This window comes from Natator depressus, chromosome 3 (genome assembly GCF_965152275.1).
Source record: "Natator depressus isolate rNatDep1 chromosome 3, rNatDep2.hap1, whole genome shotgun sequence".
NCBI classification, from domain to species: Eukaryota; Metazoa; Chordata; order Testudines; family Cheloniidae; genus Natator; species Natator depressus.
The window spans coordinates 83,056,592-83,081,334 of record NC_134236.1 but is presented as its reverse complement, the minus strand read 5'-3'; the positions used below and the strand labels follow the sequence as shown (position 1 = coordinate 83,081,334).

The window sequence follows — 24,743 nt, the reverse complement described above, 5'->3', positions numbered from 1 at the left end:
AAGCCTCCACGTGGTGCCACTTTGGGGAACCGGTTGCAGGATTACAGCCTGAAAGCCCAGTTCTGCAACATTTCATGATGCTGAGTAGCACTTATTCATCTGTGTGATCTCATTGAAACCAACATGACACCTCATGAGTATAAGTACTACTCAATGGGAGGCAAAGCTGCAGAAACAGGCTCTTACTATTACTTAGAAGGGGGTATTAATTTGCTTCCCTTGTTCTTCAAAGAGTAGGAATTCCTAGAGGAAAAATGTGTCCCAGAAGTGTCCAAAGTGAATGCCAGAAGTGTAGAGCGGATGGTCCCTCAGTAAGGGTTCTGGACTGAGACTCAGGAGACCCAGGTTTAATTCTCTGCTATGCCACAGCCTTCCTGTGTGACCTTGGGCAAGTCACTTAGGGTAACACTTTCAAAGGTACCAAAGTGACTTAGGAGCCTAAGTTCCATTTTCAGAAGCCACTTAGGAGCTGAAGTCTCACTGAAAGGCAATGGAACATAGGGTATGGTTACACTGCAATGACAAACCTGTGATTGGCCCACGCCAGCTGGCTCGGGCTGAGGGGCTGTTTAATTGTAGTGTAAACATTTGGGCTCAGGCTGGAACCTTGGCTCTAGGACTCCGTGAGGTGGGAGGGTCCTAGAGCTCCGGCTGCAGCCTGAGTCCATAGGTCTACACCGCAATTAAACAGCCCCTCAGCCCGAGTCCGAATCAGGTCAACCACAGCAGTCTAATTGCAGTGTAGACATGCTTCTAATTGCCTAGATCACTTTTGAAAATGGCACTTAGACTCTTAAGTCATTTAGGCATTTTTTTAAATGTTACCCTTAGTCTCTCTGTGCCTCAGTTTCCCACCTGTAAAATAGGGATAAGAGCACTTCCCTACCTCAGAGGGGAGTTGCAAGTACAACAGGTTAAGGATTGTGAGGTGCTCAGATACCATGGCTGGGAGGGCATATAAGTACCTAAGACAGATAGACAGACTGTTGACAAAATAGACTGCATGCTTTTGTACGTGTAGACTTATTAGGTGAAATCCTGGCCCCAGTGAAGTCAATGATAAAACTCCCCCTCATTTCCATGGGGACAGCATTTCATCCTTTGTGTACAAAGGCCCCAGTCCTATAAAGATTACTCAAGCTAAATGTCCATTGGTTTCAACTGGTCAAATCCTGGCCTCGTTAAAACCAATGGCAAAACATTAGCTCAGTCCCCTGGCAAAGCTTTTGAAAATGTGTTCCTATGTGCTGAACATTAGTAACAATACATATTTGGGGCCAGATCCTCAGCTATGTCTCTGTTGTGCTTGCGCATGTGAGTGGACCAGAGCAGGGGAGCATACTGCAAGAGGCTTTCTGTCAGCAGTGAAAGCTGGAGAAGTCTGAAGACTGCTCTAATCAGTATTGGCTGGATGGGCTCAGGATCCATTGCAGCATTATACATTGTGACAGAGAATCTGCCCAGAAAACTAAGAATGCCTTCCCTCTCTTTCGGTCTTAATTCTCAGCATATGGTGGCATAAGTAATGGGTTAGCTATATTAATAAAACACCCCGTGACTCAACCCAGTGCCTTTCTTTAAGCCTAAATGTACTGTACCACTTATGTGAAATGCTCACTGACATCAATGACACTTATGCGTGAGTAAGAAATATACGATCAGGGCATGGATCTAATTTACATACTGTATCATCCACTGGATTGGTTGAAGCACTGAACGTTCTGCCCTCGAAGCATTTGCTCTGACATTTCCACGAACCTGTAGTCATAGTGGTTGGGGTATGGCTAGATATAGTCCCACGAATCATTCATGAGCTTTCATTTTGACTCTGTGCATAAAATATATTTGAATGATTTACAGGGAGGATTTTCCATATATTCTACACCATTTCAACACATTTGCTCTGACTGTCTGGCTCTCTCTGTTTTTCATTTTTCTTCTACATCTGCCCTATTTTCTTCATAAACTCACAGTCTGTCATGGGTTTGGTTAGATTTCCAAAAGAACAGAGTCAGCCCAAGAAAAGAAGAGTGTTAGTATTAAATATTCAGAGACTCATGGACAGCAATAAGTCAGACTGAGAGACTCAGTCTCCAAAGGCATTTAAGCTTCAGCAGCACTGTTACTATATCATCTCCTGTGATCCTGCCATTACTTTATTATGGTCTAAGTATAAAATTCCCCCCTTCCTTCCCCCTAGAAGTGGCATTTATTTGTACCTCGATGCTTTAGCGCAAATTCAGTTTTAATTAGATTTGCAGAAAACTGTTCACTAAAACTGAAAGAAAGAGGCCTCCAAACTAGTGAGCTCACAGTGGTTTAGTACCCTGTTTATTTCCTCTTAAGCATCAGCCTGAATGCACCGACTACGATGAAGATGCAGAAGAAAATGTTAAAGATGCATAAGCTGACAGATCTGCAGCGCTCACCTCACGAAGGGCTCCTGTTAAAGTGATTCAGGAGGCTTGAGCTCTTGGGGGTTGGGGGGACTAGCGTGTGTGAGTCAAGTTTGAGGCCAGCCTGCTGTGAGTCACTAAGAAGGACAAACAGCCAAACCACAAATAAAATACCACTTTTGGGTACCCCTTCTCCAAAACAAAAACAAACAAACCAAATCAGACGGAGTAGGGTTGCTAACCTTACCGTATTGGCTGGGAGTCTCCTGGAATCGGAATCAATCTCCTGGTAGCTACTGAAACCACTCCAGATTTTAATAGCCACTACAAGTCAGTTCTGCGACACAGCGGGGCTAAGGGAGCCTCCCTGCCTACCCTGGCTCCATGCAGCTCCCAGAAGCAACTGGCATGTCCCTCTGGCTCCTAGGTGCAGAGGCGGCCAAGGGGTCTCTGCACACTTCCCCCACCCCGAGCACCGACTCCGCAGCTCCCATTGGCTGGGATCCACAGCCAATGGGAGCTGTGGGGGTGGTGCCTTCAGGCAGGGGCAGCACAGAGAGCTGCCTGGCCTCCCCTGAGCCTAGGAGCCGGACAGCTGGCCACTTCCAGGAGCCACGCGAGGTAAGCACCACCTGGAGCCTGCACCTCTCACCCCCTCCCACACCCCAACTTCCTGCCCCAGCCAGGTGAAAGTGAGTGAGGGTGGGGGAGAGTAAGATGGAGGGAGGGGGGATGGAGCGAGTGGGGAGCGGGGCCTCGGGGCAGGGGCATGGCAGGGGAGGGACAAGGGTGTTTGGGTTTGTGCAATTAGACAGCTGGCAACCCTAACTGAGAGAAGGAGCACAGAACTCCAGCATGAGGGACACTATAAGTTTTGTAGCATCAACCCATACTACCATGGATAAAGTAACAATTTCACTTTCTGCCTTACCACATTCTGCAAACCCCAAACCAGCTCCAGCTTAAGACTTTCCAACGCTTATCCTCCTCCTCCCCACCACCATTGATTTTAATGGTTTAAAAATCACCAGTGGCTCTGAGCAAACTTTCTCAATTCTAATTTTAACACCCAAAGGTTCTCTAAGTGTTGAACTAAGCATAATGCTGCTAGAGAATGGACCAGAATGAATCACCTGACCTGCCTAGCTCCCTGCAGGCCTGACCTGTGCATTGACTTAAATCAGGAGCGGCCATGTTTTATAAGCTGATATCACAGCAAATTTAAAACTGGTGAAGTAAATGCTTTTTAAAACAATGAACAATTAGCTTGTGGAGCTCATTGCCACAAGATCTTATCAGGACCAAGAGCTTAGCATGCTTCAGAAAAGGATTGAACAATTAGGCCCTGATTCAGCAAAGCACTTAACCAATTCTTAACTTTTAGCACATGTTTAAATCCCCTCTTCCTCCATCGACTTAAGTGGCATTGATCATCTTACTTGTTTATAAAACACGAGGCACCCCTCTAATCCTATATATGGATCATTATTTATCGTAATGAATAATGACACAACTAACATCACAGTAGCCCATTTAATCAACGAGCTACGTGAGCCACTGCATAAAATGCTAATATACAATATTTCATGCCCACACGTGTGCATCCTGCTGCCCCAGGAACCTGGCCAAAAAAAAGTAGGCAATAGTAACTCCGCAATCATCTCATCAATATTTCAGCTCCTTTGAATGCGCTAGTCAGTCCCATGGTTTTGATTTTGCACCAAGGGCCACTAAGTATACCAAACGCAGGGGCTTTTGCTTTGTGTCTTCACAGTAAGGCTGAATGAAAAGTAATCGCAGTAGTATTATTGTTCTATAGTACCACAAATGAGTCTCTTGTCTCTTTCCAGCTAGCAAGGAGATGAAGTCCCTGCCTTAAAGAGCTCACAATCTAATCAGACAACGGAGGGGGCTGGGGTACAAGAAAGAGCACAGTGATGAAGTTTAGATTTGATTTTATTAGGTATATATCGTATCAAGCATTCTGGAGCAAGACTAGGTTTTAGAAACCTCATGAAGAAGTGTGTTTTAAGGAGGGGTGATTGGCTGTATGGCAGGCTGGGTCAGGTAGATAGTTCCAACAGAAATTGCTCCAACTGCAACAGGAAGTTGTTTTTTTTTATTGAGAACAAAAGTATTTGCTTCTAAGGGAGGTGGTGTGGCCTAGTGGATAAATCCCTGGCCTGGGATTCAGGAGACATGGGTTCAACGTAGCTCTGCTGCTGGGTGACTGTGGGCCAGTTGCTTCCCTTTTCTGTGCCTCGGTTTTCTCAGCTGTAACAACAGCCATCCTAGTGCTGACTGCTGGTCCATCTAGCCCTGTAAATTGTCATCTGCAGTGGCCAATGCCAGGTGCTTCAGAGGGAATGCACAGAACAGGGCAATTATCAAGTGATCCACTCCTTGTCATCCAGTCCCAGCTGCTAGCAGACAGAGGGACACCCAGAGCATGGGGTTGCATCCCTGGCCATCTTGGCTAATAGCCATTGATGCAACTATCCTCCATGAAGTGATCTAATTCTTTTTTGAACCCAGCTATACTTTTGGCTTTCACAACATCCCTGACAACGAGTTCCACAGGATGGTTGTATGCTGTGTGAGGAAGTAATGAGAATAATACAGATCTCTTCTGTAAAGTGCTTTGAGACCTACTGACGAAAAGCGCACTAGAAGAGCTAGATGATGGTATTATTACACAACTGAGCTCAAGAGATGCTGAAGCAATAATTGGAATGAGTCTGTATTTGGGGCATGATCCAAAGTCCATGAAATACAATGGAAAGACTCTTATTGAGTTCCGTGGATTTCGGATCAGACTCCTGATCCAGCTGTTTTCACCACCATGATGAAACAAAGTGGTGGCTGTTTTAAGCACTTGCAACCATTGGCAGATACCTGTCTTACCAATAAATTGTTGGACAAGACAAGTCTTTATCAAAGAGTGTCTGTCTCTCCACAAGATCTTGGTCATGGTTTGGGGTTGCAGCTAATGGTACCGACTTCCGTAGAGCCTAAAGGACTCTTTGCACACATTCGCTGGTTTGGGTGAAGGTTCGTAGGCAGCGACATCCCTTATAATGAGTATGGACGTTAAAGCTGTTTAATTTTCCCCAAACCATTGTTCTCTAGCATTCTGTAGTTTGTCCATTAAAAACAAAGAAAAATCAGTTGTAAGAAGAAGATCTTGAACTGGCAGATGTAGAATGTGGAATGCAGCGTTTCGTGTGCTGGAGAATAGCCAATATTCAGTCATGTGCTCTTGAAGCTTATCACTATACCAAAAGAAAAAATGAGGGTGATGCTTTCAGGGCCCATATATCATCATGCCAGTACTCTTTAATTACAAGGCAACCAGCCATCATTTGATTGGATCGACATTGGCAGGGTAATCGCACCGTATTATTACACGGTAAATACTCACAGAGCTTATGGGTATGTCTACACAGCAAAAACCCCCTCTCCCCTTGCCAGTCTTCAGAGCCCAGGCTCCAGTCCAAGCCTGACCATCTACACTGCTACATTTAGCCCTGTAGTGTGAGACCTGTGAGCCAGAGTCAGTTGATCTGGGCTCTGAGACTCACTGCGGCAGTTCTTGTTTTGCTGTGTAGATGAACTCTTTGTCTCAAAATCATACCACAAGTTAGCAGGATTACTAAGTGTAACTACATAGCAACTGACATTTACTAGATAGTAAAAACATGATACTAACCCGTAAACCATGTTAAGAGTCAAATCCCATTTTCATTAGCCCCACTTGAGTCATTGAGTTTTGCACCAGATTTACACTTGTGTAACTGAGAGCAAAACTTGGCCCTAATTTACTATGTAGAAAAAGAGCCCGATTCTCTGCTGCTTTGAGCCTCGGCTAGTTATTTAAACCTGAGTAGAGTGTGTGTAAAATGCCCCATTGCAATGTGTTTGATTTTATACCCACTTTACTCAAGTGTAAATAAGTACACAGTGGGGGTATAATACTATAATGCTACTTAAAGTGTTACTGCTCATTGCAAATCAATGTCAGTTTCTTTTAGTCCATTATCTTTCAAAGAGTGAAAGGAGTCTCTTGGCTGGAAGTAAAATGATGCGAGAGCAAATTGCTAATAAGTGGGAGTTCAGTGGAAGTGAAATGTGAGGGATAAAAATAAAATGCACTGTATATATTTTCATTACCCAAATTGGTTATGTCTTGCAGCTGAAGTCGCGTGTTCTGATGACTCCTTTAGCAATCTCTCCTCCAAGAAGCACACCAGAACCTGATATTAGTTCAATCCCTCAGGATGCAGCTACAATACCCAATTCAGCTGCCCCACAAGCTCTCACTGGTATGTTGAATCAAATGCCGCATTGCAAAGCAGTGGGAAGGTACAGTAGTTTGATAGTCAGATATTTGTGCTTTCTAAAACAAACTTAATCCCTGAAAAATGCAGACTGAAGGATTTAGTACGTTTGCCAACTAAACTGATTGCTAAACACACAGAGCAGAGATGGAGCATGTTGCCTTGTGAGCTGTAACTTTTTATAAGACTGTACATTCAGGAGTGCTGGAACAATTTGTGCAGTGGGGGTGCTGAGAGCCACTGAAACAAACTGTAAACACTGTGTTTGATGAAAACCACTTCAAGCCGGGGGGGAGGCACCCCTAGTTCCAGCACCTACGTGTACATTTTGACTGAGTAGTCTGAGGGTTGGCTAAGAGAGTCAGTGGGCCTGATTCTCCTTTGCACTGCACTTTGTATAGTCATTTCCACCTGTGCAAAGTTCAGGTAAAACAATATCATTCTAATTTTGTAGCATTTTATACACCCTTTGAATAGGTGTGAATACCTATACAAGGTACAGAGAAGTGGAGACTCAGGCCCATATATAGAAGTCCTGCTTCTGTGTTTTTAATCCAGGTTTGGAACAGATCTCAAACCTATTCTCCATGAATAAATATATCAGCCTCTCCCGTGCACTTGCATTTCTAATATCAAAGTTGCACTGGCATTGATGAAGCAATAACCGGAATCAGTGGTGTAGTGTGAACTTAATTTTGGGAAAAGAAGAAACTTACATTTATTGGAGAGGGAGGAATGTGATCTAAGGACTCTGGGTGAGAGTCTCAGCTGGTGTAAATCAGCATTGGTCCATCAAAGTCACTTTCGCGGACTTATACCAGCTGAGGGTCTGGCCCTTTCTATCTGACAAGGTTTAATGATTTATGGAAAATAAGGGCCTGATTCTCTTCCCACTGACGTTCGAGTTATCAGAAGTAACCATTTAAGTCACATAAGTGAGAGGAGAATCAGCCCATAATTTGGAGGAGGGTGGATTTATCCTGAGACTTTGATACAGAAACAGGTTTGATAATGCTAGATATAAACAAAACCCAAAATCCTCCTTAGCTCAGGCATGCAAAGGAAAAATCTCCCTTCTTCTTTGGTAGCATTCTAATAAGAATATAATATTTTGCACTTATTTAATTCCTTACATTCTGGATCACAAAGTGCTTTACATATATTAAATAACAGAGCTTCACAATACCCTGGTGAGATAGATATTGCTATTCCTAATTTACAGGAGGCTAAGGTGAGGCCCAACGGTGAAGTGACTTCTTCAAGTCTGTGGCATTGCTGGGAACAGAGTTCATGAAACTTGAGCTCCTAAATGATTTAGGCCCTTTTGAAAAATTCCCTCTAAGTCTCTTGAGTGTTAGGAGACTAAATGTTATCCAGGAGACGCCTCCTGCCACCAGATCCTTCTTATTCATTCTTATGACCAAGAATTGGGTGCTGCAAATGACCAAATCTAGTTTTAGGCAAATGAAACAGATCCCAGAGTCAAATTCAGAAACACAAACACAGATAGAAATCGAGTCTTGATGTTCTGTTCTATCAGAGGTTCCCCAATGGTGGATGAACATTTTGTGGGGGGTACGGCGGGGCCTGGGCCAGCCCCCATGGAGGGTGGAGAGGGAGTGCCACCCAGTCCTGCTCTTCTGCTAGCTCTGCTCTGGCTCCACCCCCAGCTGCGGCCCCAGCTCCAGGCCCTACCCCAGCCTCAGCTCTCGACCATGGCCCAGCCACAGCTCACACACGGCCACAGCCCCGCTCCTGGCCCCACCCCCAGCCTCGGCCCCTGGCCAGGGCTCTGTTCCCAGCCCTGACCCCACCTCCAGCCTCAGCCCTGGCCACGGACCCCTTATCCCTCTCTGTGGGCCCCCCTCCTCCCAGGAGCCACAGCCCTGCTCCCAGCCCCAGCTCCAGAGGGGGCATGCACAGGGTTAAAGTGGGGCGCGACCCTGAAAAGTTTGGGGACCTCTGTATTATATCTTATGTTGTATTTGATTAGTAAATCTATAGTCTAAGAGCTCTCCATAGCTCATACACCCTGCTTATATTTTTAACTATATTGCATCTTTCTATGTACAGCACTGTGAAGATATAAAGCACTATGTAGTGTTAAGTATTATTGCTATTATATTCATATTTGCCCAGGATTTATTGCTGGAGTCCTTCCTGTTGTTCAGTACGAGTGGCTATATCATAACCGTTAGAGTGCACTGTGACATTAGCACTAGATTTTCATTAGGGTGATGCAAACTGTACATTCCTTCCAACATTACACAGCTGTCACCATGTCCTCCGCTATGTTTGATATTTGTTGTCACAGACCCGATTTCTGTCAGACGATGATGTTATATTGCCTGGAAGATCAGAACTCCAGCACACTCAGTCAGCTATTACAATATATCTTACTTTAGACTTACCCAGGCCTGGTCTTACTCACCACGGGCTCATCGATAGTCACCCGGAAACTGAGATAACCTCCCGCATGCTTAAACAAGGTTCCTGCTAGCCAGCTGCTAACAAGCATTACCTTGGTATAGCTGGGGCCCCTAACTCCATTATAAACCATTTTACAAAACGGTGCTGCAGGACGCTTCAACGTGTGGCTGCCTACACACAGGTTTAGTCCCAGCAGCGCCCTCTGTTGGGGAGCTACCCATCCCATTACTGTTATCCTTATTCTCTACTTCTCTATTCAAAACGTTTACAATATAGGGGCAAACTTTCGCCCTCGCTTCTCTGAAGGCTTGGGATGGAGGCAGCTGAGTGTGTGGAGTGAACTATTCTGCCTTTGCAGGGTATGATGGCTCCTGAGGAGCTTGGAGGCAGCCCAGTCCGCAGGTCTCTTCACTTCTGCTTCAGAAAGGCTCAACACGTAAATCTCCCAGACAGTGCCTGTTGCAGGATAGCAATTTGTGTGCACAGTCCTGGGGCCTAGTTGGCCCCGCACTCTGCCCAGAAATCGCCCCTAGCGACCACCTTTCTGAGGCTTGCATGCAGGACCACTGAGGTGTACAGATCACATTTCTAGCTTGCCCTCACCCTCTTTCCCATACACAGCCCCACTGCAGATCTTAAAATGGTGCAGAGGGCCTTCCTGTGGGGCTTCTAAACTCCAGGCTTAATTTCACTCCAAGTGAGAAACTTTTCACAGTGTCGTTGGTCATATGACACAATCAGGTAGAAGCAGAAGGAGTCTGAGCTCAGGAGTCTGTGACAGTCCCTGTGAGCTGGCACAAAGACGGAACTTGGCACAGCATGATGGTTTTAGTATTGTACATGACTCAGCCGTTTTTCAGGAACTTCCTTAATTGCAGGTGACTTGTCATCACTTATCCAAATATATACAGGGCCAATTTCTGCTTGCTTTACTCATCCAATGGGAGTAAAACCAGCAGCATTTAGTCAATTGTGTCACTGCGCATCATGATATTTCACACTGGAAAGGGCTCTTAATTAAATATCATGAAATATACAAAACCAGAAAACAGGGTTGGTTGTGATGTGAATATCTTTTAACAACTGTGTTGGGATTTTGTGTCTACAGTGTGCATTTACGTCAACAAACAGGCAAACATGGGGCCATACCTCGACAGGAAAAAAGTGCAACAGCTTCCAGATCACTTTGGGCCTGAAAGACCTTCCATGGTCCTCCAGCAAGCAGTGCAGGCATGCATTGACTGCGCACATCAGCAAAAGACTGTCTTCTCGCTTGTCAAGCAGGGCTATGGAGGCGAGATGGTGTCAGGTAAAACATTTTAAAAAGACTTTGCAATAAATCTGAAAGTGCTATAAAATCATAACCTTTCTTTTAAATCTCAAGGTCATATCAGCGTTATTCAGATCATTGGGCCAGCCTCATTTCCATCCATAGACGTTAGGAGTAACTCTACTGAAGTCAATGGAATTGTACAGACTTGAGATTAGAATTAGGCCCCAGGCATACAGTATATTGGCACAGGAGACTACAGGATCTGTTTTTGGAATGCTGTGAAGTGATGGTCTCAAGTTGCATGGGGGAGGTTTAGGTTGGATATTAGGAAAAACTTTTTCACTAGGAGGGTGGTGAAGCACTGGAACGGATTACCTAGGGAGGGGGTGGCATCTCCTTCCTTTGAGGTTTTTAAGGTCAGGCTTGACAAAGCCCTGGCTGGGATGATTTAGTTGGGGATTGGTCCTGCTTTGAGCAGGGGGTTGGACTAGATGACCTCCTGAGGTCCCTTCCAACCCTGATATTCTATGATTACACAGCCTAGTTCTTGATATTGACAGAACACATCATGTGTTTGAAAATGTCACTTGTTTGGCCCAACAAAGCAGCCAGTAAAAATCAAATATCAAAAGCACTTCAATTTCCTATCTCATTTTAAATTAGTTTCCTTTTGTCTTCTCACTTTTTTCCTGGTTCAAGAAGTTTTTTTTAATGAAACAGTGGGAAAAGAAGCAGTACAGGGGAAACAAAAGGATTGGACTAACATGGGCTGTGTATTAAATTTAATTGTACAGTGACACACAGCATTATCCATTTGCTTAAGCTATATGCGTTATGGCTGAGTCAAATACTACTCCTAGGTAAAACACCCATTGACTTCAATGGTACAAGATTGCCCTCTGTGTACAATCGATGGGCCAGATCTGCTCTCAGCTACACCCATGGAACCCCAATGAAGAATAGGGAATAGAATTTGGGCCCATGTCTGGGGCAGCTAAGGGTGGAGATCACTGTGAACTGAAGGCTTAGCATGAATATTTTTTATATAGCAGGAGGTTTGGGTTACAGCTTTGGAACAACGGAATAAAATAAAAATAATAATTTTCAAATGAGCTCCTGAAGATAGAGAGCTGCAAGCAAGCAGTAAGGTTGAAATCACTCAGAATCCAGTCCAACCTGCATAGCAAGGACCACCCCAGCTTTGCCCTATCACTGAGACTCTCCCTCCGCTTTGTGACCTAGAGCTCTGTCCTGATGGGCAGCACTTAATGATTCCTCTCTACTCCTTTTGTTTCCCCTTGGGCACTCTAACTCCAGCTACAGCTTTCTTGAGAGACACCAGATACACTCAGAAAATTATTCTAACTCCTTCCTGAAAACATGCAAATCAGCAGTGAGCCGTGCAGTGTAGTGTGAGGTTTCTACGGTTCATTTATTCTTCTCTCCTTGCGTGAGCACGATTCTCATTAACATTACTGAGGGGAATCGCCCCGTGGGCCAGGACTGCAAAATTCATTGGACTCAGGTCTTCTGAATTAGAATCAAACTCAAGTACCAAAGCTGAAAACCTTATTCCGATTCCCTTCCAGCAGCAACAGACAAGGGACAGGAGTGACCATCAGGACTGACCATCAGCTGTTTCTACTCTTAAAAAATGATATTGGTTCAGAACTTCAGCTGATATAAATTGACACAACTCCATTGAAGTCCATGGAGCTATGTTGATTTACATCAGCAGAGGATCTGGCCCATAATCTCCCACTCCCAGTAAGAAGCATCGAGGAACATGAATCCTTCCAGCAGGAAGCAGAGTGGGAACCTTCACCCTTTGCTTGGAGTCATCTCAGCAGATGAACTTCCTGGATCTAGGAGACTTGAAGCCCTTATCCAGGAAGTATTCGCTCATTCGCTCACCACCATATCCTCATTCGCTCACCACCCACTTGCCTCCTTCTGACAGGAAGTTGAGTGAGGCTTCCAACACAATTTCAGGCTGTAGACTTCACGTCCTTCCAGCCTAACTCCTTTACATAAATATTTTCTTCAAATGCTTCCCAGTCACACACCCCACTTTCCACTACTTGAGCCACAAAGTTTGTCTTCAGATCCGATCTTCATCAAAGTCCTGGCAGGACTAGTGTTTGAGATTAGATCGTTACAGAGGTCAGGGTCAGCTGCAAAATGTGGATCTGGATCTAGGGTTGTGGTTCAGATCCCTCTCTATGGAAAATATTCTATGCAACCAAAACAAACATTGCCTGGAACCATTTTCATATGCCATTAAAAAGACCTCTCAAACTGTTTTGCTCCCATGCATCGTTGAGTGTACTGAATTGTCCTCACTTGCTTTTCAGTTTCTGCTTCGTTTGATGGGAAGCAGCACCTCCTGAGCCTGCCAGTAGTGAACAGCATTGGCTATGTCCTGCGCTTCCTCAAGAAGCTCTGCCGCAGCCTACTGTGTGACAATCTCTTCAGTAATCAGCCTTTCCCACAGTATAGCAGCACCTCTGGAAACCCAGCGCAGTATGAGAATGGAAGACTGGAGTCAGGTGGGTTTCAATTCAACTACTGTTAAAGATGTGAGGAGGACCAGTGAAAATGAGGCTGTCCTCCTGGAGCCCTGGGTTTGCTAATGGACTTCTGGTTCTCGTCTAGAGGCCATTTCTCCAGCAAAGGAAGCAGCTCGCTATACAGCAAAGCTTCAGATAGTCAGACCACTAGCTCATTTCTAGTATACCCAGTGCTCTCATGACACCTATGGGAAACTCCCAGCTGATAATGGCTTGGCTGATGGGCAGTAGGGACTACAGTAATCTATCTTATGTGTTCACTTTTCACCTCAGTGACCTGACACTAGCTACCATGTGCTTGCTATCCCCGTTCAACCTCAGACTCCCTGCCCTCTGATTGTTTGTTATACCTGTCTGTTGCTTCTTGTCTTCATTTAAAGCTTAAACTCTTTGATGGTCTCTTATTATGTGTTTGTGCATTATCGATCCTGACTTGGGCCCCTGGGTGTTACCACAATGCAAATAAGAAATAACAACCATAATTAATAATGTACATTCTGGAATATTATGTTTCAGCAATTAGCTATGTGAGTGTTTCTTCTTAAAACTACTTTGTTTTGCAACTGATTCTCGAAAGAATGTGGCCTACCCAGCACTACATGCAAGGCAGCAATATGTTTTGTGGGGCCGTGCAAAGGATCTGTACTTCAGACTTGTCTAGACCAGGATTTTTTAAACCCATAATACCCAGTGAGTGCAGCTTCACAGATGGAAGCAAGGGTGAAGGCTGCAGTGTAGACAGGGCTTAGATGTAGTGTAACTGCTCCAGAGTGTCACCTGTTGGGAGTTACAGGTCCAGAAATCCCAGCGTCCTCACAGCCGATGCGTGGTATTCTGACCCTGTTGAAGTCAATGGGAATTTTTCCATGAATTTACATAAGACCAGGATTTCACCCAGTATGTCCATAGGCTTGTGCTTAGAGAGAGTTTTTATTTTAGAATAAGGAACTTTATACCTCCTGTGGAATGAAAGGTGGGCTTTTCAGTGCTAAGCCAGAAGATAACGCGCGTAGATTCCAAGCCCAGAAAGGACCACTGTGATCATCTAGTCTGACCTCCTGTAGAACACAGGCCGTAGAACTCCCCCAAACTAATCCCTACGGCAGATCTTTTATGAAAACATTCAATCTTGATTTAAAAATTGCCAGTGATGGAGAATCCACCACAGGCCTTGGTAAATTGCTCCAATAGTTAGTTACCCCTCACTCAGACCAGGAAAGAAAGCTATTCTGTATGTAGCTTGTGGCAGTTTGTAAGCAATCCAACACGTTGGGCCAGGTTCCTATTAGTTACCCTACTATAACTCCAGAGTAATGCCATTACCTTAGCAGACTATTCTGGATTTACATAGTGGTAAACTGAGATCAGAATCAGGCTCCAACTTCTCTCACTTTTAGATCTACCCAATGAGTATAAATCTAGATTGGATTTGTGATTCTTTAAAAGATTTGGTTTATTATGTGCTGAGCACAGGCAATGCGCTCAGTGCTGTACAAACAGAAAAAAAGGAAGGTCTCTGCACCTTACAATCTAAAGCAGATATAGACCAAACAAACCATGCATTGAAAGCCAAAACATCAAGCAATGCACTTTTAGTGTTCTCTCTCTCTCTCTCTCTCTCTCTTACACACACACACACACACACACACACACACACACACAAAATGCTTGATGATTTAATGTTGCTAGGTCTTGCAGATGCTGTGTGTTTTAAGGGAGCTGTTATGTTTCACAGCCTACAAAGAGAGAAATTAAATAAAAACATAGGATACTCCTGCTGGAAGGTTGCAATGTAACACTACTTTATTCCTTACAATTCAGAACAGACAAGAAATCCAAAACAGAGAAATAAAACCTGCTGCTCCCTAAAACAAAAAGGCACAACTTGCTTTAAGCTGTCTCTTTTCAAACTGACTCTGATCACACCCACTATGCTACAGAGTCCTGTAGGCTGCAAGCATGACTGAGGAACACCCCACCCCCTCTGTCTTAAAGCAATAGCTTGGAATTCTAGCACAGTCCTCAATCCATCAATACATCACAGATTTTGAAAATTTGAAAGATTTGAAAGAGGAGGAGTGGCTGATTGGTATCACAGGAGAGAAAGGACATTACATTTGTAAGCAGCAGCCTTCAGGAAGATGGAAAGACCAGGCTTTGAATCTACAGTTCATCTGAATCCTTTTTCATGGCATAGATTATTTTTCTTTCCTTTTATTAACAAGAACATTATTGGTTTGGGAGCACATTCTCCTGTTGATGGTGTACACTTCATGGGAGTTACTTGTCTGCAATTGTGAGGAGAATGCTATAGTGGCCACAGTTATGATCCCCAAATCACTCATTCATCCGGAAGACCCTAACCCTGCCTTCTTTACACACCATGCTAGTGGGAGTTTGGGGCGCACAATCCCTGCAGGAGCAGACTTTTCTGGAAAACTGATCCAGCTGTCATCTCACTCTGAAGCCACATGTTATGGGGGAAGAGAATTAGGAAACCAAACATTGAAAAGTTGTATTGTCCTGCTCAGAATAAGGCATTTCCAGCACCCCTAATGTATCTGTGAAGCCTGGACATTTGTATAGTAGTTGAGGACATGTGCCTGGAGGCTTTGTGTGGTAAGTCTGTTTCTGATGGAAGGCTACAGTTCATTAGATGGGACTATTTTGTACTCTCTGCATCTCCTTTACAATGTCATTGTGTAGCCGCTATTTCGGAATACACTGGCTGCATTAGATATAGGGTTCAGTCACGGCTTTGCCACAAGGCCAGAGTAAGGGGCAGCATGCTGTTACATTGCTTCAGGAGCAGCCTGGGAGGGAACCTGTGACTGAGAGAATTATGCTCTCCCTCTGGATCCACTCCCTCTGGAGGGAGAGAGTAAACTGCAAGGTCTATACAGCGTGCCACGTGCATTCAACAGCACAGCTATGCCCTCCCCATTCCATTCCCCCTCCCACCTGCATGGGGCCGGGAACGTAGTGGCTTTACAGAGCCTGCTTCCCTTTGTCTTTACCTGCACTAGCAAAGTTCCTCTCATCCTTCCCAAAGCCAGCTCTGCAAAGTCTCCTCTGATGTCCCATGTGAACCGTACCTGTGGCCAATCTGAGTATAGCTATGAGCACCAAATTCAGACCAGCTGTAAACAGGTGCAACTCCCACAGAAGGTTCTGAGCCAAATTTAGTGGTGGTATAACTGACACATCAGACATAGTGGGTGCAGAAAACAAGTGCAAGTAGTAAAGGAATGTAAATGCATCAAGTCAGTGGGTGTGTCAAATGAGTGTCATTTACACACCAAAGGGGCGTAGCAGGAAAAGCAACATACAGAGAAGCGTAAGCTACAATGATGAGAGCCGGGTAGGTGGGAAATCAGTGGGAACTGGAGGGCTCAGCTCCTCTGAACATGAGGCCACTTTTAATCATGCGCCTAAACGTGGATTCAGGAGCCAAAGGTTAGGCATCCAGTTTGGGATGTTTGGCCTGTAATGGTAGAGAATTTCTCATTCTAAATGACTGACAAAACACCTTGACCATAATCTGCCATCACTGAAGGGTTATTTGTAGTGCCATTTTTCACCCTGAACGCGTGTTGGCCTTGGTGCTCAATTGGCAGTCAATGAAGAGTGTCACTTCAGAAGCTGGCTGCACATTCTGACTGCGGAGTAGATCATGATGCTGTTCTGAGTGAATAGCCCCAAGAGGAGAAAGAATTTCTTTTTCATAAGGTTAACAGAAATAAAATGAGACAGAACTTACACTTATGATTAAATTGAGTGTCAATTACAGGCTGATTCTCCTGTACCTCACCTTGTGCAAATGTCATAACATGTCAAAAGGCAGCATAGAAAATCCCCTGGAAGCCACAATTCCAAGCCTCAGTTTGTTCAAAAGTATTTTCCTAACACGACTATCAACATCAGTGAATTTTGCAATGGGAATGCCGTAGTGATCTCATATCACCTCCTGTCATGATCTGTTAGACCAGGGATCAGCAACCTTTGGCATGCGGCCCATCAGGGAAATCTGCTGGCGGGCCAGGACAGTTTGTTTACCTGCAGCGTCCACAGATTCAGCCGATGGCAGCTCCCACTGGCTGCGGTTCACTGTTCCAGGCCAATGGGTCTGCGGGAAGTGGTGCGGCTGAGGGATGTGCTGGCCGCCACTTCCCGCAGCCCCCATTGGCCTGGAACAGGGAACCCCAGCCAGTGGGAGCTGCGATCAGCCAAACCTGCAGACCCTGCAGGTAAACAAACCATCCTGGCTTGCCAGCGGCTTTCCCTGACGGGCCGCGTGCCAAAGGTTGCCAATCCGCGTGTTAGACTATTGGGGGCAGTCATTGCTCTGTCACCGACATGATTTTTCCTTTCATTTTTAAAGTGCAGTTAATGCTTATGAAAGATGCCAGGTGAACAGAACTGGGAAGCGAACGCTTATCGTTAGCTACCGAACTGGCGGGGCAGCAGCAGTGTGAGGTTCCCCACAGTGACCCATCCAATCACTTCTTCTGGCTTGGAGGCACCAATTCAAGGGGAGAGAATCTCGCGTCCATGCAGTCCTTAGCCTCTCTGCTTATGCTATCACTAAGGGGGTCTGATTGTGATGCTGGTTTTTGTAATGTGGAGATCTGCCTACTGGGAACTGGACTGAGTCAGCCCTCTCATTTCACGAGGAAGAGACACCAGGTGGTAACAAGTCTCTGTCACTAACAGCCTGGTTTGGATTGGAACAAGTGAACTGGAGGTGAAAGGTTCTATAACCAATGACTATTCCACTACCTTCATTTTTCATCTGAAGTCACATTAAGTCAGGTGCTTGCCATGCGACACGCGAATCTGACAGAGCATAGCACTATTATACATCAACCTGGCGCTATTAGTTTGGAATGGCTAATATCAGCTTCACATCAATCACTTTCAGCCTTTTAGGAGTGAGCAACTTATAAGAAACATCATCCGCTCCCCACCCCACTCCCCCACCCCGCCATGCCTACAGTATTTGCACTGCAGATGTGACGAGTGGCAATGTAGCTTTGAATCCAGCGTTCTAAGAATGATTGATTAGCACATGTAGTTTTGTTTCTCAAATATTTTTTTCTTAGGCATTCAGGATAATGTTTTGGTTTTTAGCCAGCCACCACCAGGACGGGGGGTTGTTTATGTAGTGTGGCCATGGTTTCTGCCAGTGCCGGTGCTAGCCTATGGGGGCCCTAAGCCGGAATATTTTTGCCTTCCCCCCTCCCCCACATACACAACACATACTAATAATTAATAGGGGGTCCCCTTGAGCTGCTCGGGGCCCTAAGCCATTGCTTAGTCTGCTTATGCCTAGCACTGGCTCTGTTCTGACTGATGAACTATGAGCCAGATTCTGCCATCCTTACTCACGTTGAATAGCAGCTTACTGTGCTACTGGTCCCATTCATTTCCTGGTACTACTCAGCCTGAGTGCGAATGGCAGAATCTATTCCAGCCATGCTACCCCCTTTGCAAATGCAATCATTGTAGATCAGGCTCTGTTCTGTGTGGGGTAAGTGGACAATGATGAGCCACTGAAGGGATTATTTTGGCGCTTCATAGCATGAGGAATCCATATAGTGCCAGCATGTTATGTCATTGTTATAAGTGAAAAGATTACTTTCCTATGGAACTGCAATGCAGCCCAATCCCATTCAGCCATATGCTCCAGGAAATACAGTGAAAGCTTGGCACACACAGGATTTTGGTGAAACCGAGGAATCGATGCATGGTACATGTTCCTGTTCTTGTGCTTCTGTTAAGTCGGCATTTTGATGGAATGAGGTGGCACATACTGTACTCTATAAATACCTCAGTGTATATATCCTTGCTACAGTCAGTTATTATTGGTTTTGGAAACTCATTCACAAGATTATTGTCCAGGATCAGAAAATACATAAAAGCATTTAATGAGAAATTGACTTTACCCACATAAAGCCTATGAAGTGTAGGAGGGACGTTGGGTGTGATGAAGACTACCCTGTCAACCCTTAGCCAGCGAATGGAGCTGAAATGCAGCTGCTACTCCAGTCTGTGAACTGGATAAGTGACCCCAGCCCCTTCATGCCACATCTACAAATAGGGTGACCAGATAGCAAATGTGAAAAATCGGGACAGGGGGTGGTGGGTAATAGGAGCCTATATAAGTAAAATCCCCAAATATCAGGACTGTCCCTATAAAATCAGGACATCTGGTCATGCTACCTACAAAGAGCCAATTGACCAACTACTACTCCCACTTACAGCAGTGTGAATCCTCAACCACTCCGTTGCCATCAATAGAATAACTCCAAATTTACACTGGTGTAAGTAGGAGCAAAGCTTGGCCTGCTGAATTTGTGTACTCCTGTGTCTTATGAACCTTCCTCTGGCCAGCTACTAACCCCTCCTTCTGCATCTATGCAGCAGGGTCAGTACAGAGACCCCGCTCTGTTATGTGCAATGCAGAGACCAATCCCTCTCCCCACCTCCGTAGCTACTTCTGCTGTTGCTCCCCTTGAACTCATCATAAGAATTCCTCGTACTTAGTGAAGAGGGATTATGCAAGGCCCTTTACACCTGGGTGAATTTCACATTGAAGGTGAAATTCCCATAATAAAACACCATAGGACATCGTGCAAAGCAGCAATGCTTTTCATGGTTTCTGTTCTCCGGTTTGGAATCTAGATGGTCTTTATTTTAAAACTGCGTGTGCCTTTTAGCCTCTTTGCGCCAATGAATGTAACCCATGTGGTGACTTGAGGGCAGTTATTCTTGACTTACACCGACAGAAGAGAGAGGAGACTCTGCTATTGCGTCTAGTCATATTAATCCACTGACATCATGCAGTAGTCACCTTTCAGTCCTGCCCTTGAGGTATTATTCACTTGTGCCCACAGTCAGCTGCCAAATATTAATGGCTACATAAAGGCCTGGTGGGAATTGTTGATATTTTTTTTTAAGCCTATATCATGTACAATGTTTTAAATGTCTGAGAACCCAGAACCATGAGGCCCTATTCATAGCTAGCCCCTGTGCCTATTCTTAGCATTGCTACCCTCATCTTCCCTTCTTCATAACCCATACTGTTTGTTACAACCATTTGTTGCCTCATGAATTAGACTGTGAGGCGTTGGGGCAGAGATCATGTCTTCCTGCGTGTACAAGGCCTAGCACAACGGGGCCCTGCTCCTTCTTGGGGCACTATCACAGCCAGAGTGTGAGCAGTCAGACTGAGTGGATGGAGTTGGAGTCAGGGGCCCAGAACCAGAGCTGAGGGTCAGAACCAGAGCCCAGGAACCAGACCCAAGCATCAGACCGGAGCTGGAACCAAAGGCCAGGAATCAGAAACAAGGCAAAGGAGCAGGGTCTGTCACAGCCGCTGGCTGGGGATCCACCTAGCTGCACAGACAACTTCCTGGTGTCCCCGCCAGATTTAATTAGCACGCCTCGACCAATCAAGGACCTCAGGACCACTGCTAGTCAGGTCCTTTATGGGTAGCCTGTCCTATAGTTCTTGGGCCCACAAGGCTCACAGCCTGTCTATCACTGCACTGCCAGAGTTATCAAGGGGTGGCTTGAATGCAGCAGTTGCCAAAGGACTAGCAAACCCAGGTTCTAGCCCTCTCGAGCCTCACAGGTGCCACCGCATTAGTACGGCTACTACTACTACTAAGTCCCACAGCCACATCACTCTGTGTTCTGATTGCATTAGGTGTCACATGTGAAGTGAGTATAGGCTTAAGTAAATACTTGAACGAGTGATCGCCAAAGAACTCCCAGGTGTACTGGAGGAAGTTGTGCTGGTGAAACAGAAGGTGTCAATTTCCCCCCTGAGTCATTCTTGACCCAATACCCGGTGCAATGTTAAGCAGCATTGGCCTTCTGGAGTTACCATGTTTTGGATGAAGTTCTGACCACATGTGGTCATTGATATTCCAAAGGCACCTTTAATAAAATCTGGAGCATTAACCCCAGTAGCCACTTTCAAACCTGCCAGCTGTGTTTGGCTTCCTGAAATTCACCCTCCACTTTCAACTGCATATTTAATTTGTTTACTCTTGTTGTCTTATGTTGTATTGTGCTATCAAACGACTGCTGTGTTCCACCCCGGGGGTGGCTGCATTTAAATGAGGGGCAAGAGACAATTCCTCACTTCACCCAATGGCTGGAGTGGCCACTGCCGATCTTTCTCCTCCCCAATGAAGGAATAGGAGGATCTGTGAACAGTGAATCTTCCAGATTTAAAGTCATAGAATCATAGGACTGGAAGGGACCATGAGAGGTCATCTAGTCCAGTCCCCTGCACTCATGGTAGGACTAAGTATTATCTAGACCATCCCTGACAAGTGTTTGTCTAACCTGCTCTTAAAAATCTCCAATGATGGAGAGTCCACAACCTCCCTAGGCAATTTATTCCAGTGCTTAACCACCCTGACAGCTAGGAAGTTTTTCCTAATGTCCAACCTAAACCTCCCTTGCTGCAATTTAAGCCCATTGCTTCTTGTCCTATCCTCAGATGTTAAGAAAAACATTTTTTCTCCCTCCTCCTTGTAACAACCTTTTACGTATTTGAAAACTGTTATCATGTCCTCCCTTAGTCTTCTCTTCTCCAGACTAAACAAACCCAATTTTTTCAATCTTCCCTCATAGGTCGTGTTTTCTTTAATCATTTTTGTCGCTCTTCTCTGGACTTTCTCCAATTTGTCCACATCCTTCCTGAAATGTGGTGCCCAGAACTGGACAAAATACTCCAGTTGAGGCCTAATCAGCGCAGAGTAAAGTGGAAGAATTACTTCTCATGTCTTGCTTACAACACTCCTGCTAATACATCCCAGAATGATGTTCGCTTTTTTTGCAACAGCGTTACACTGTTGACTCATATATCTAACTTGTGGTCCACTGTGACCCCCAGATCTATTTCTGTAGTACTCCTTCTTAAGCAGTCATTTCCCATTTTGTATGTGTGCAACTGACTGTTCCTTCCTAAATGGAGTACTTTGCATTTGTTCTTATTGAATTTGCCCTTACACTTTCCCAGTCCTGGCCATGCCAATGCTCTGGAAAAATATCTATGGAGCAGAGATCTGTACTGTGCAAGGGATGTTCGCATCCTGTATTGTACTGCCTACATCAGGCACTAGCAAAACAATACCAGTTCCCCTGCAAAAGGCCTCTCACTGGCTGCAAAGGAGGAGGAGGGATTGCTCCTCTCTTTGTAAACACACTGTGAGCCTTGCACAGAACATGGTATAGCAATCAAAGTAGTTGTCTGGTCCAGTGGAAAGGGCACTGGAGTGGGAGTTGGGAGACAGGATTCTATCCCTGGCTCTGCCATTGGCCTGCTGGCTGACTGGGGGCAAGTTTCTTCATGTCTCTGGGCCTCTGTCCTCATCTGTCAAATGAAGATGATGATTCTCACCTTTCTTTGAAAAGCCCTTTGAGCATTGTAGATGAAGAACACTGTATAAGAGCTAAGGAATATTATTGCTATCTAAATTATTATGGAAATCTTGTCCTCAAAGTGACACAGGAGATACTGAATAAACAGAAGCACAGAAATTTCAAACCCTCAAAGGGCACGAAAAACACAGTGTTTTCTCTTTCTAGTGTTGTGGCTTGTTAAATCTTGTCCTGTCATGCACTAGGAACAGTGCTCATGGTTTTAGCGTATGCTCAGAATAAATGGCTTTTATGGTTATCAGTAGCTTCAGCTTGGCTTCAGTGTTTAATTACCTGCAAAGGCCATTTATTGCCTCATATATTCCTCTACCATGAACATTATCCCTTAAATGCTAAATAAAATATTACATTCACATTCAAAGGGGGAATGAAGGCACTGTGCAAGCCACCCAACCACAGCCAAATCTAATATAAAACATTTGCTTAATCTTTAAGTTGTTTGGGTTTGGTTTTTTGGGGGGGCGGGGGGGGGGGGGGCGTGGATTGACCACAGTGCTTGAATTGGGGCAGAGGGGGAAAGTATTTGTATTCTCAGACTCTTTTCTTTCTTTTCACAACCAGCAGCTCTGAAAAGAGGGGGTATGACATTACCCCCCGCACAACCTCCCTCCCCTTTCAAGAACCGATTGACTGAATTTCAGTGAGGGGGTGTTATGTTACAATGATAAGTCATTTGTAACCCTTCATTTTGATGGAATAGAAATTGACCTTTATACACAGTCTTGCTTTCTGGACATAAAATTTAAGGTGGTGACTCGGTGAAGGAGCAGCAAGAGCTGCAAATTTTGAGTAATTTGTTACTTGTGAACTTGTCTCTCAAAAATGCCAAGGAGGGAGAGGAATGCTTGAGGGTGGTACCTGGGGATAAAGTAGGAGTAATAGGTGAAGTTAAGTAACAGAAAATTAAAATACAGTATCAAGAGAAGTTTCCCTATAGAGTGATCTGTTAGGTTGTTGATAGTCTCCCATTGCAAGCAGTAGAAGTCCCATTGTTTGCAACCTTTAAAACGAAACTGGACAAAACCCTAGTAAAGGTATAACAGGGAATAAATCCATCTTTGGCAGGGAGAGGGAGAGAGTGATCCAGTAGGTTAAATTCACCCCTGGTGTAGATCCACTGAAAACTATGGGTTTCAGAGTAACAGCCGTGTTAGTCTGTATTCGCAAAAAGAAAAGGAGTACTTGTGGCACCTTAGAGACTAACCACTAACTTCCGATGAAGTGAACTGAAAACTATGTAGTTCCACCGAGGAGGAACTTGACCCAGAAGATATTTTTGATCTCTAACATCTATGATTGTATGTTTGGTAACTCAGTGATGGATTGAGAAGGTGTCCGAAAATTCTGCTATGATGTTATCAGTATTCAGACATGAATAAATGGCTTCTCTTACTTAACTCAGGAATGACCAACACTTTGAGCTATATTTGAAATTGAAACTCATGTGCATGCCCAGTAATGGAGTTGCTCCCACTTCCTTGGAACTCTGTGTCAAATGATGTGAACAAACCTCCCTCCAGCAGTCAACCCAAGAAGAAACATTTCTCATTCTCCTCTGGATTACTGCATCCATGCTCACTCTGAAAACAAACCATCCCCTATGAATAAGACCCGTCACACGTTGAAGGCTGGAGCCTTGTTGATCTCTCTCCTTCTACCAAGTGCCACTAAAAACAACTGAGAGGGAACATGAGTGACTTGCATTATTGAACAAACAGTTCTTTCAGAGCAATGGCTTGCAGTGACCTGGTTCCAGTGCAAGACGATTTACAGCAGAATCAAAATGTTGCTGATGTTGAGATTAGGGCAAAGGAGCCAAATATGGAATGGGGCTTTCAAAAGGAATCTAGATAAAGCTGTTTTTGATAACACATAATTCAAAGTGTGTCAACAAAGAATTTGGATGAAATGATTAGAGTAAGTGCCCACAGTGTGATGGATGAGATAGCATCCACTATGAACAAAAATACACATGAGACAAGCATTTTAATTCATGTCTTACATGTCCAGACGTGCAGAATGAGGGTAAAATATACCTAGAGTTCTAGTAAGATGTAGAATATCATGCTTATGCTTATATTTGTTTTAACTTGCTAGGATTTTTAAGATTTTCTTGGAATTTTTTTTCATTCTTTTGAAGCAGTTTGAATGTAAAATATCAGCAAGTGCTTTATTTTCAAATGAGTTAAATGAAAGTTAAATATGAATCTCCTATTCCTAAAACAGTGTGTAAAATATTTCATGTTGGTTAACAATGTGATACAAAATGCCCGTATTG

The 24,743-nt window shown here is 44.6% G+C and overlaps 1 protein-coding gene across 2 annotated transcripts in view; it reads left to right on the top strand.

The window, feature by feature from the left end:
* The window catches only part of SCML4 (Scm polycomb group protein like 4), a 103,950-nt gene that overhangs the window by 52,695 nt on the left and 26,512 nt on the right, over positions 1-24,743 (top strand). For both annotated transcript variants that reach the window (XM_074948196.1, XM_074948197.1), the window contains exons 3-5: positions 6,589-6,718; positions 10,272-10,472; positions 12,791-12,985. In XM_074948196.1, the coding sequence (XP_074804297.1) occupies positions 6,589-6,718; positions 10,272-10,472; positions 12,791-12,985 (526 nt within the window). The remainder of the gene's footprint in view (positions 1-6,588; positions 6,719-10,271; positions 10,473-12,790; positions 12,986-24,743) is intronic.